At 42.5% G+C, this 12,830-nt stretch overlaps 1 protein-coding gene across 1 annotated transcript in view; it reads right to left on the bottom strand.

Moving 5' to 3' along the window:
- LOC125453976 (protein boule-like) overlaps positions 1–5,559 on the bottom strand; it is a 117,287-nt gene extending 111,728 nt beyond the window's left edge. Inside the window, exon 1 of the mRNA XM_048534176.2 lies at positions 5,451–5,559. Coding sequence (XP_048390133.2) covers positions 5,451–5,468 — 18 coding nt within the window. The 5' untranslated portion in view covers positions 5,469–5,559. The remainder of the gene's footprint in view (positions 1–5,450) is intronic.
- Between the last annotated feature and the right edge of the window lie 7,271 nt (positions 5,560–12,830).

Here is a 12,830-nt window from a genome sequence, read left to right as displayed (position 1 = left end):
CTAACCATGTCAAAAAGCATAGCTTTGCTAATATCGGGACAGCAGTACAATTCTGTAGGTATAATAACCCAATGAAGGTAAATAAAGTAGCCAGTAACTCTCCATTACTGCTGAATGCATTGCATATGCATATCAATTTAGCTCACGTGTCCCTGAGATACAAAAAGCTCACAATGTGCAGCCGATGCCTTCTTTTTTGCCAAAAATCACATGACACCAGGTTACAGCCCAACAGGTTTATTCGATAACACAAGCTTTCAGAGTTAGGTGTTAGTGACAGAGGTACTATCAGACACAGAATTTAAAAGTAAAAGATCAATGGGTCAAAGCACTGATTGAGGGTGTGTCAAACAAGCCCAAGATGCTGTTAAATCTTCAATCAGTTAGAAGGTTTTAACTGATTAATATGCATATGTAAATCTCCAAATGCCTTTGAAGTCACTGTCCTGACAGAACTAAAGATTTAAATCAGTGTAAAGAAGAGGTGACATTTTAGATCAGACAATGCATGTGAGGCCTTGTTTGGAATCTTTATGTGTTTTGGTTTGGAGTCAGACTGGTTTTATTCCTAAAGTAGGAATTTATAAAATGCCACATTGACTATCTATAAATTGTGTGCTTTTTAAACAAAATAGAATGTATCTGCAAATTCACCCCACAGATTAACATTTGCTTGTGTGTGAGGGAGAGTTAGACAGCACGTGTGTGCGCCTGTATGTGGGGTACAGAGAGTGTATGTGTGTGAAAGAGACAGTGTGTACATGAAAGACCATCTGTGTGAGACTGTGTGTGTGTGTGTGTGTTTGTGTATGTGTGTGTGTGCGTGTATGCGCATGAGGATCTGTGTGAATGTGTGCATGTGTGACAGTGTGTTTGTGTAAGTGAATGCGTGTACGTATGTAATCGGGTGTGTGTGCACATGTGAGAGAGAAAGAGAGCATGTGTGGGGTAGAGCAAGAAAGTGTGAGTGGGGGAGACAGTCTGTGTCGGGGGGGGGGGGAGAGAGAGTGTGTGTGTGGGACAGATAGAGAGACAGACAGTGTGTCTGAGAGAGGATCTGTGACAGTGCGTGTGTGTGTGTGTATGCAGGTGCATGTATGTGACAGAGACAGTGTGTGTGTGTATGGGGGAGTGAGAGAGAGAGAGAGAGAGATATGTGCTTGAGAGACAGTGTATGTCACGAAAGAGGATCTGTGAGTGGGTGTGTGTGTCTGAGAGTGTATAGTGTGTGTGTGTGGCGGGGGGGGGGGGGGGGGGGTCACTTGTGGTGTGACATGAGCCCAAGATCCTGGCTCAGGCTGTCCTCATGGGTATCGAACTTGGCTATCAACCTCTGCTCGGTATCTTTGCCTTGTTCTGAATCCCGAAGTCTGCTTTGGAGGATGTTTACCCGAAGATCCGAGGCTGAATGTCCTTGACCGTTGAAGTGTTCCCCCACTGGGAGTGAACATTCCTATCTGAAGTTTGTTGCATGGTGACTATTCATTCACTGCCATAGCCTCTACATGGTTTTGCCAATATACCATGCCTTGGCGCAATCTTGCTTGCAGCATGAGATAGACAATGTTGGCTGTGTCACATGAGTATCTGCCGTGCACACAGTGAGTGATGTTCCCAGGTATGATGGTAACGTCCATGTTGACAATCTGACACATCGTCAGAGTTGCCATGACAGGGTTGCATAGTGTTGTGGTCGATGTTGTCCTGACAGCTGGATAGTTTCCTGCAAACAATGGTCTGCTTAAGGTTTGGCAGTTGTTTGAAGGTGAGAAGTGGAGGTGTGGGGAACATCTTGGCGAGCTGCTCATCATCGTCGATAATATGCTGAAGGCTGCTTCAAACATGGCGTAGTTTCTCTGCTCCCCGGAAGTACTAGACAATGAAGAGTACTCATTTGGACATATCCTCTGTCTGTCTTCTCAGGAGGTCATTACAGTTTTTTGCTGTGGCACATCAGAACTGGCGATTGATGAGTTGAGCATCGTATTCTGCTCCTTTGAGGGCATCCTTCAAGTGTCTGACTCATTCCTCCGTATCCAAACAGATCCTGTGTATGCGTAGGGCTTGTCTGTAGCAGATGGCTGTTTTAAAATATTTATGATGGAAGCAAGAGAAGCATCGTGAGGTTATCTGTGGGCTTTCAGTACAGTGAGGTACAGAGGTGTCCATCCTTGATACAGACACATGTCCAAGAATGAGACTGATTCTAAAGAGTAGTCCATGGTAAGTCTGATGGTGGGATGAAACTTTCAATATTGCTACGTAGTTGCTTCAGTGATTCTTCACCATGAGTCCAAAGGAAGAAAATGTTGTCAATGTATCTGCGCTGTAGCGTGGGTTGAAGATTCTGGTCAGCAAAGAAGTCTTAGCATATTGGGGAGCAAATTTGGTGCCCACAGCTGTTCTGTGCGTCTGGATGAAGAACTGGTTGTCGAAGGTGAAAATGTTGTGGATGAGTTGTGGGATGGCAACTAGAAATTGGCAGTTGGTGGTATTGAGTACTGAGGCTGCTGGGAGAACTGGCTGACGGATATAAAAAGGACATTCAGAATGTCTCCTTCGTCCAGGGACTGTCTTTGAGCTGGCAGGTCACAGGCCATGTGCAGTGTACATTTTAATGAAGAATGACTAAGTGAAAGGATACTGGCCTCTGTGCAGTTATTTCAGCATGAAAGCATGAAATGTCATTAGAAATATAGACCGTATGCTGCTTCAGTGCTTCTCACATGACAAGATTGCAATAAATGACCAAAAGTCTTCACCAAGTACAACGTGGCATGCCGCAAGAACTGGGTAGTGAAACTCATGGAAGCAGCATTACGTTTTAGGGACAGAAAAATAATCACAGTGCCACAGCCAACTGAAGGCAATTCCTAAATTTAAATTTTGTTCCTTCTTTAGGATTTCTCTGCCAATGACACATCAAATCTCCATTCCTCCTCCAGAGATACCACAAAAGCAAAGAAAGATGTGCCAGAACTCAACTTATAGAATCCCTACAGTGTGGAGGCAGGCTATTTGATTCATTGGAGCCACAATAACCCTCCGAAGAGCATCCCACACAGACCCACCCACCTTATCCTATCTGTACAAACCCTGCATTTCCCATCGCTAATCCACCTAGCCTGCACATCCTTGGACACTATGGGCAATTTAGCATGGCCAATCCACCTAAAAAGCTGGAGGAAACCCAGACATAAGGAGAATATTTCATAAATTTGGTGATACTGTTTATTTGCCTTCTCTCTCTTTCCATCAACTCCAAAGATTTAGCCTCAGAAAATAAACAGGTGTCTTACGGTTATCGCAACAGATGGCGCACCGAGGTAAGAAGTGAGGAGTTTCTGAGCCTTATTGAAAGTTCAAGGTTCCACAATGAACAAGTCAAGCCCCTGTGCCATTTCTAATGGGTCACAGGGGCTGCTTCATTGCCTTTCCCTACAGTTAATGTGCCTAAAAGCTTTACAAGCAGTTGTTTCACCCTAATGAAAAGATGTCTATGCCATTGGTGGATTAATAGTAATTAACAATTAATTAAAAATACAAAAGAATTTTACAAACCCAGTGTCACACTGGTGCAGTAAGCAATATGAAAGGTGACAAGTGAAAATTAAAGTTTATGATAGACTATCATGTCGAAATGGGGAAAATAATCATGCTGCAGCGTTAGCATTTAATTTCAATTCTTTCAATTTAATTTGATTACAACGTACACCAAGAAAAATACAGCTTTACCACTTTTGTACAACCTGTTTCATACAACAATTTTTACATTCAATATTTTAAATATCTAAATTTACATATTTTATGTTTTCCCTAACTCGACTGTTTGTTTTGCTCTAGCATTCACCTAATGTCCCATGTCAACCAATTTAGAAAACCAGCTGAACTTTTCCTTAACCACGAGAAGCTCTTACCTGCACTCCCAAGAACCACGCATAGTTCAATTCCAAAGTTTCAAATAGTGAATCCATGATTTTCCGTTTTACAACAAAGTTAAGCATGTCAAATTTTGAACTATCCAGTAACTATTTAGTTAAAGAAAAAAACTCGGTTTAAAAAAATTCCATCCGCTCCATTAGTAACAACGCAATTGGTAATGCTGCCTGAACTGGTCAAACTATCCACACAAAAACATCTACAAACTTGCTTGTGTGTTTTGTTACCCAGGAGGGTGAAACTTATTCAAACAATAATCCCCGTCTGGGTGCCCCCGCCCCCCATTGCGGCGCAAGCGCCAGTCCGGCAGCCGTTACCCCGTGCACGCGGCTGCCACCAGCTTCTTTCCCCACCGCTAAGGGCAACGACGCTTGGGTGAAGCTACAGCGACTATAGTTTTTTTTCAAAGTAATAAGTCACAAGAAAACAACATAAGCAACCAAAATAAATGTGTTATTTCCAATTATGAATTTGGGGCTCCGAACAGAAAGCGGCGCAGCGGATTTCGTTTGAGCCATCCTATTCTATTAAAAAGTCGCTCACCCCTTTTTTTGTAAATGAAATAATTTATTCAATACCGGTTTATTATACATGTAGTCCGGCCACGCCAATTTACAGCCCGTGGCAACTGGCTTAATCTCCGTGGGGATCGGACCAAACTGGTGAGAACTGGAACCAGTGCGCCCGCGCAACGGCTTTTGGCGGGAATCTGCGGAATAGGCGACGCTCACAAACTCCCACATGAACAAATAAACCAACAAAAAAAATCCCCAAACACCATGGAGATGCCAATGTCGGACCTACTTAGTACGGCCTTTACAAATTAAAACCTACCATAAACATCGCCGGCAATGTAAGTTATCAAATTATACCGTACCATTCCTTCTTCCCCACCCCTCCCCGCGCCATCATCAAATAAATCACCAAACAACTGAGACTGTGGAAAAGAACGGAATCTATTCAAAAACAGATCCGTTCAAATTGTCACGCACTTCAATCTTGTTTACAAATGTGTTCGTACTCAGACCGCGTGAACGCTGGCTAAATTTCGCACCTCCGTTCCCGCAAATTAAGACCGGGAGCACGTGATCTAGTCAAATAACACCAAATTCAAAAAGAAACACACCGAAAGTGAAATCCTCGCCTAAAATCTCGGTCGCCGTGATGGCTCCGTTCACACTGGCGTCGTGATTATGCGGCGGCGTGGCCATGTTTTGCCAGCACACCTTCCAAGCTTCGCCCACCTCCCAGAACAACAAGTTGCAACTGTTGAGGTCTCTGTCTCTCCCAGATGTATTGATAATTTACATAAAAATATCTGTGAGTGAAGGAATCAGCCGGCGCTGTAGCTGCGATCGCAATCCCATTAGAATCGGACTGGTGGTTGTGGCAGACAACCCCTCTTCCCCAAGTGTGAGGAAAGCAACTTCACGGCGACCCTTGCTTCCCCCCCCGCCCCACCGCCCGTCCAGCTTCATTCCAGCTGTGGCGACGCTGCCCAGGCCACTCACCGCTCCTTCGGTGTCCATCTACACGAAAAAACGTTGGTTTCGGGGGGGGGGGCGTAATCACAAAATTTTACTCAACCCTCAAAATAAAAGCCCGTTGGTTCTGTACTTGGGTTTGTGGGCAACTGGCAGCACCTTAAATTACCGGGTCATACCACATCGAGTCAGTGACCGGGGCGGCCAAACCCCCACTGGCTCCACTCACAAATCAAGCCAATCAAATCCCAGGGCCACCGCGTCCGCCTCAAATACCATTAAATATTCAGTGCAAGGGACCGCTTATTTGTTTCCCAAGTAACGAGACCTTGCATTCAAGCAAGAATAAAAATATGTGATTTGTAATTTTCATTTTAGACAGCTTTACTTTCCTGAAGACACCACGCAACTGTTGTTGTTGTCAATCATCTTTCAGTTACTTCTGTGCCCGTACAGTTAGCGAGGTCAATCATGGACTTTAATTTGCGCTAGTAAATTGGATTTGGGTTTTTGTCATAACGGTCGTGTTGAGAAACAATGCGCACAACGACCCGAAACTACTAACTGCGGCATGCCTGGAGGGCTCGGTAGTAGGCAAAGGGGGCGGGGGTTGCAATTCGCCCATAGGAAAGGGTGTGAGGCCGAACTTTTGCTCCCACACCACCATTCGTGCGGCTTTGACCTCCCTTGCCCAGCATTCCTCTGAAGTATCAGTTGACGGATGATCGCTTCAGTAGAAAATTGAAACGATGTCTTTCTTCTAACGTGTCAAGCTGTTTGAAAGCACTTTTATAATACATCTTGCTTTTTTAAATTATTGAACGGTAGCATGCATCCGACTGGCCCAAACCGTACTTGTCTGCCTATTTAATGTGTGTTTCTAAACGCAAAGTGCAATATTATATCGTACTGCCACCTACGCATACATGAATAACCAATAGCTAAGCAAATTCAAGATCATTTCGTAGACCGAAAAAACAAGTGAATGTGGAGATGTAAAATATATTTCATTCAATTTTATCAGTTCAAACTAAATGATTGTAACTATTCTTTCGTTAGGAATTGTGAATTTGCACCCTATGGGTCAAAATACACATAGGCACTCAAAATACTTTGTCTGCTTTGGAGGGAATCAGATAAAGGATAAACATCTCTCAATCCCTTATCAACGTTATCAATCCTATTTTTGAACATTTTCAAGCAAGCAATGATTAAGTAAACATTTCAGAAATGTCTAATAACTTGAAACAAATTTTGAATGGACTTTTGAATGGCCATGCATAATTATTTATTTAAGGAAACTGTAGTCCTAATAATTAAGTTATTATGTACCCTATAATGTGCTGATTAGGAGAAAATTATTTGACTCACTCATGGGATGTGGAGGTGATGAGTCACTTTAAAACAAAACGTGCTGCTGATCATGTGGTGCAGGAACAGTACTGTTGACAGGAATTCCAGGATTTTTGATCTAGCAATTATTTCCAAGTCAGGACAGTGTGTGGCTTGGAGATAAACTTTCAGGTGAAATGTTCCCATTCACCTGCTATTCCTGTTCTTTTAGGTGAACATAAGGAATAAGAACAGAAATAGCTCATATGGGCATTGAGCCACCCATGCTATTTAATTGATATCTGAACCCAACACCACTTTTCCAATGCTCCCCATATCTTTTAATTTCCCTGGGAGACCAGAAGCCCTTCTATATCAGCTTTAAATACATTAATAGTATAGTATTCGCATACAGTTATTGTAGAGAGTTTCAAAGATTTGGAACCCTTTGCATAAAGTTTTCCTCATCTGTCCTAAATTATCAATCCCGTTTCCACAGATGGTGCCTGGTGTTCCAGACTCTGCAGCCAGAGAGAAATAACCTTGCATAGGTTACGCTATCAAGTCTCTTCAGAATTTTAATGATTCAGGCCCAATATAACTCTTCTTCAGAACAGAAAATGGATGGAAATGTGTTGGGTTTTATGGTATTGACAAAGACAAGTGGAACAGAAGGGAATATCAGGGAAAGATTAGAGAATAAGGGAGAATGGAGATAAAAGGTGTTTCAACTTGCTTCGCTCGCTGTAGGAAAGCCATCCCATCTTAGAACTAATCTGGTGAATTTTTAGTGTCCTATCTCCTTCTCAAAAAATAAAAACCAAAACTGTTCACAGTACTCCAGATTTCAGAACAACACAGCCCCGTATTTTTAGCTCAACCAAAGTAATCTGCTATCTGGTGGCATGCCAATACAGGCAAAGAGATATTAGAAATTTTAAAACTTTTTAAATTGATGCATTATTAAGATGGCTGCCAAAAGGATGAGGTGACCTTCGCAACTTTCACACAGTTTATCAAGCTTCTGGAAAATTGCAAGTGAATTACATGGTAGGGTGCAGTTCTTTGAAAGAGTATGCTTAAACAATACTTGTGGAATTACACACTTGCTGTTATCAAAGTTTATTCCAAAACATGAAACAAGGCACTTCTAAATTAAATGTCTCCAAGTTTGCAATGTAACAGAGAAAAGGTAACGAGATGATTTATAAACAAAGACGAAAGGTCACCATTACTTGCTGTTAAATTTCAACAGCCAATAATTATACAACTGAACCGGTCCTCAAATGCTGAAATTCTTTATCACAAGAGTCAGAGCAAACCTGGCAGTCTGCAGAAGAACACCAACAATACGTCAGCTGTAGCAAAATGCTGCACCACAGTTGCTTTTCAAGAACCACAAGACTAAGATTTGTTTAATAAGTACCCGCCCCTCCTTCCTGATTACAAAAGCTCTAAGATTATTTGTAAAGAAATTTGACCTCCTGAGACAAGAATCACTAGTGCCTATCAACATTTGGATTTATCAAGGGAAATGTGTAAATAAATAATTCTCTTGGTTTAAACTCACTCCAGCTGGCAACTTTTCTTTTTCAAGACTTATCCACACACATTACAAACATAATGATTTCAGTTTATCTCTGTTTATTCTGTCTAATAACACAGACATTTATTGCGCTGTCCTTTCAAGGCATTCATTTCCAGGGATTCAATATTCTAATCATTAGTCCAAAATAATTTTTAGCTCCTTGGGGTTTACTTCTATCATCTCCCTTTCGCAGCCTGGTAACATCTAACCCCAGGATTCTCCTTCATAGTCATAATATTACTGGAGATTCATTTGTGAATGTATGCTAGATAAAATCTTCCAGTTTCATTTTAACTCCTTGGGAATTTTGCAATTCCAATCCGATTGTAATTTTTCACCAGCAATGCAGTGTATTAAACCATATAGACTTTTAGCCTGTTCTGAATCTTGGCAGACGAACTGTCTGTGGCTTATCATGGATATCTTAGTCCCTTTCACTCACAAAGCATATTTCCATGGCAATGTAAATCACATGAGCCTTTTATAACAGGTAGAAATGCTGTTTAGCTACCCTTGTGAGTCCCGCTGTTTTGCACCTTGGAATTAAGTACAACCCAGCATTCTCAACACTTTGTTAAGAAGTTGGAGACACACAGTCTATCAACTGTTAGCACACAGGCCATTGTCATTGTTTCTGCATATAAATACCTTGTAGCTTCTTTTACCTTATACAGTGAAGCACATGGTCCCATTTAATCTCTATCAATCAAACCATCCAGGCTAGCTGAAATAATGGGAACTGCAGATGCTGAAGAATCCAAGGCAACAAAGCGTGAAGCTGGATGAACACCGCAGGCCAAGCAGCATCTCAGGAGCACAAAAGCTGACGTTTCGGGCCTAGACCCTTCATCAGAGAGGGGGATGGGGAGACTGTTCTGAAATAAAAAGGGAGAGAGGGGGAGGCGGACCGAAGATGGATAGAGGAGAAGATAGGCGGAGAGGAGAGTAGAGGTGGGGAGGGGATAGGTCAGTCCGGGGAGGACGGACAGGTCAAGGAGGCGGGATGAAATTAGTAGGTGGGAAATGGAGGTGCGGCTTGAGGTGGGAGGAGGGGATAGGTGAGAGGAAGACCAGGTTACGCAGGCGGGTACGAGCTGGGCTGGTTTTGGGATGCATTGGGGAGGGGGAGATTTTGAAGCTTGTGAAGTCCACATTGATAGCATTGGGCTGCAGGGTTCCCAAGCGGAATATGAGTTGCTGTTCCTGCAACCTTCGGGTGGCATCATTGTGGCACTGCAGGAGGCCCATGATGGACATGTCTAAGGAATGGGAGGGGGAGTTGTTTGTTGCAAACCGAGCGGAGGTGTTCTGCAAAGCAGCCCAATGGTATCAATGTGGACTTCACAAGCTTTAAAATCTCCCCTTCCCCCACTGCATCCCAAAACCAGCCCTGTCCTTCCCCTCCTCCCACTGCATCACAAAAACCAGCCCAGCTCATCCTCTCCCCCCACTGCATCCCAAAACCGGTCCAGCCTGTCTCTGCTTCCCTAACCTGTTTTTCCTCTCACCCATCCCTTCCTCCCACCTCAAGCCGCACCTCCATTTCCTATCTACCACCTCATCCCGCCACCTTGACCTGTCCATCTTCCCTAGACTGACCTATCCCCTCCCTACCTCCTCACCTATACTCTCCTCTCTACCTATCTTGTTTTCTCTCCATCTTTGGTCCGCCTCCCCCTCTCTCCCTATTTATTCCAGTTCCCTCTCCCCATCCCCCTCTCTGATGAAGGGTCTATGCCCGAAATGTCAGCTTTTGTGCTCCTGAGATGCTGCTTGGCCAGCTGTGTCCATCCAGCTCCACACTTTGTTATCTTGGATTCTTCAGCATCTGCAGTTCCCATTCTCACTCACACATGCTATCGTTTTATGTTCCTTGAATATCAACATTTACAAATTTCAAGTTTTTTTTAAAAAACCAAAGTGAATAACCTCATGTTTCCCACTTTATATTTCTTCTGCTATCTTGTTTTCTACTCATGCAGCCTTTCAATAACTCTTTGTAGCTCTTTGTGCCTTTTGATAGCATACATTTCCATCTAATTTTCTTTCATCAACAAACTAACTCTCTGGCTCATTAAGTCATTTTAATACAGTGTAACTGGCTGTGTCTCAGCACTGAAATTTTCAGCATTCCCCTAGTCGCTGTTATTCCAACATTAAACTACCCATGCCATAAAACAGTTCGTTTGGGCATGCAAACAGGACTGGATATTCTTTTTTGAAAGTGTTTCAAATGGCAGAAGGATGGGTATCCCATCTTTGAGGTTCCCATCAAGGGAATACCCCAAAAACAGTAGCCCCCTTCTTTCCAATACTATAAAGCCCAACCCCTTTGTCTTCCTCACTATCTTGCCTCACCTTCGTGGGGTGCCAAAATAACTTTGCCCAAACCCCAGAGCTAAGGGACTGCTGGGGCCACAAGTGCTCCTCACCAATCAGATTGTGAGCAGAACCAGAGGGCACAAGTTTCTCCCACTGAAGGGTGGAAGATCCACTCTGCTTCAATTTAACTCGCCCAGAGCATTTTATAGCTGTCGGGTAGCCAACATTTCCACCAGAAGTCCTGGGCCTTTTCGCTGACCACTGACTTTTCCCATGGGATTGTCGAACTACCTCACTCTTTATTATTTTGTGCCCTATGTTAACTTTGTCTGATCACATTAAATTTTCTAAACGCATTATTAAGACTTCTTTAATAAAAGACCCCAATATTTTCCAAATGACTGTCATAAAGCTGACTGGCTTGTAGTTCTCAATTATCTTTCTCTCCTTCTTTTATGTGGGATGTTAAATTTCTTAATCTCCAATGCATTAGAACCATTTCAGAATCACGGTAATTTGGAAAATCATAACCAAAGGATCCACCATTTTTGTAATTAGCACTGTAGAACATGACTTTCTGATAACACACTTGGCAATTATGTTCATATACTAATAAATCCTGATGAAAATCATGGAACCGTATAACTCAGGAAGACCGTTCAGCTAATTTCTTACATGCTGCTGACTTTTTTAGAAAATATCTAGTCCTTCTTTTCTCAAAATCCATTTATATTTTTCATTGTTAGACATTTAGTTAATTTCTATCAGAGCGTGTTTTCAGCTTAGTGATAGCATTCAGTGTCAGCAGGTAAAGGTTTGAGCCCTTGCCCATGTGTTCCTTTATGAGTGGAAGCTAGAATATTCTGGAAATTAACCCAAAAACAACTAAAAATGAAAGAAATAATTGTGAAAAGGTGGAAACAGATTTGGTAATCAACTTAGATTTGGTTAAATGTCTGTTACAAACAATGAAATAGCCTGCGAACAGATGTAGTGAGAATAGTTAAGCTTCATTTGATGATATGAGATGTCACCATTGGTGTCCAAACTTTCAAACACTGTGGCTTTCTCTTCTTTTACTTTTTATTTAGGAATTTCCTTAAAACTTACAACTTTGATCGTGCATAATTTTAACTTTCCAATTTATGTAAACCCTATTATTGTTCAGGTATGTTTTAATATTAGTTGTTTTCTCACTTTATTAGCTTAGTATAATTTCTTCATTATATTTTGTTGAGAGTCACAATATCAACCAATGGGCTAAATCTCACTAGTAATTGGTTAAGAGTCTTCCTTGTTGCATTTCGTGGAGCGTTTCTTGCCGTGAAGTCTGGCAAGTTTTCTTGCACAATCATTCTAAACTCATTTAATTAACCACGTACCAAGCTCCTATGGCAGCCTTTTTATGTGTTGCTAGCCTGATTCCCTCACTTGCCATTGTGGAAGCACTTGCCACTGGTTGAGTATTCCAGCATCCATGGCACCATTGCGACATGTAAAAAGCCATTTCACACCCAGTCAAGTGCTGACATTCTGAAACTGACCTGCATGATTAGTGACATTAACTCTGGGTATGGCACACAAAGGATAATTGCTTTTTGGACAAGGACGTAGAGGTACCGGTGGATAGGATGGTATAGAGGAGACATGTCTTTATTTCGAGGACCAGCAGAGGAGGCCTCAATATCAGGTCGTCCCAGCTTGATCTGAGGTTACTACCTGTGTTAGTAGAGTTTCCACAGTCTGGCAGTGCACCCCAGCAGTGCTTGAAGAAGGTCAGTGACATTCTGTGCTCCATCTGGGTAAGTGCCACCATCTTCTCTTTGTTACCTTTCAATCGCTCTATCTCTGCCAATACACACTGTTTCCATCAATGCTGATGATGTACCACTCTCATTGTGGCATTCAACATCTTTCCTCAATCACACTCTCTCCCCAAATTCCCGACACTACTAACTTTGCCTGCTGTCTGTGCAGCCTACTCACTTGCTGAGGATACCTCATCCCTTTTCCCTCTCTGCTATAATAACTAGTGAGGTGTTGGATATTCATCTGTTCACTGTCAATGCGAAGAGGATCTTGGTTCTGACACACCAATACTGGGACTGCTCTCGTGAAGATTCCAAAATCCACAATTCAGCAAATTGGAATGAAATATTGCGCAT

The sequence above is a fragment of the Stegostoma tigrinum genome, chromosome 7 (assembly GCF_030684315.1).
Source record: "Stegostoma tigrinum isolate sSteTig4 chromosome 7, sSteTig4.hap1, whole genome shotgun sequence".
Taxonomy (NCBI): Eukaryota; Metazoa; Chordata; class Chondrichthyes; order Orectolobiformes; family Stegostomatidae; genus Stegostoma; species Stegostoma tigrinum.
This window is presented reverse-complemented; position numbering and strand designations above follow the sequence as displayed.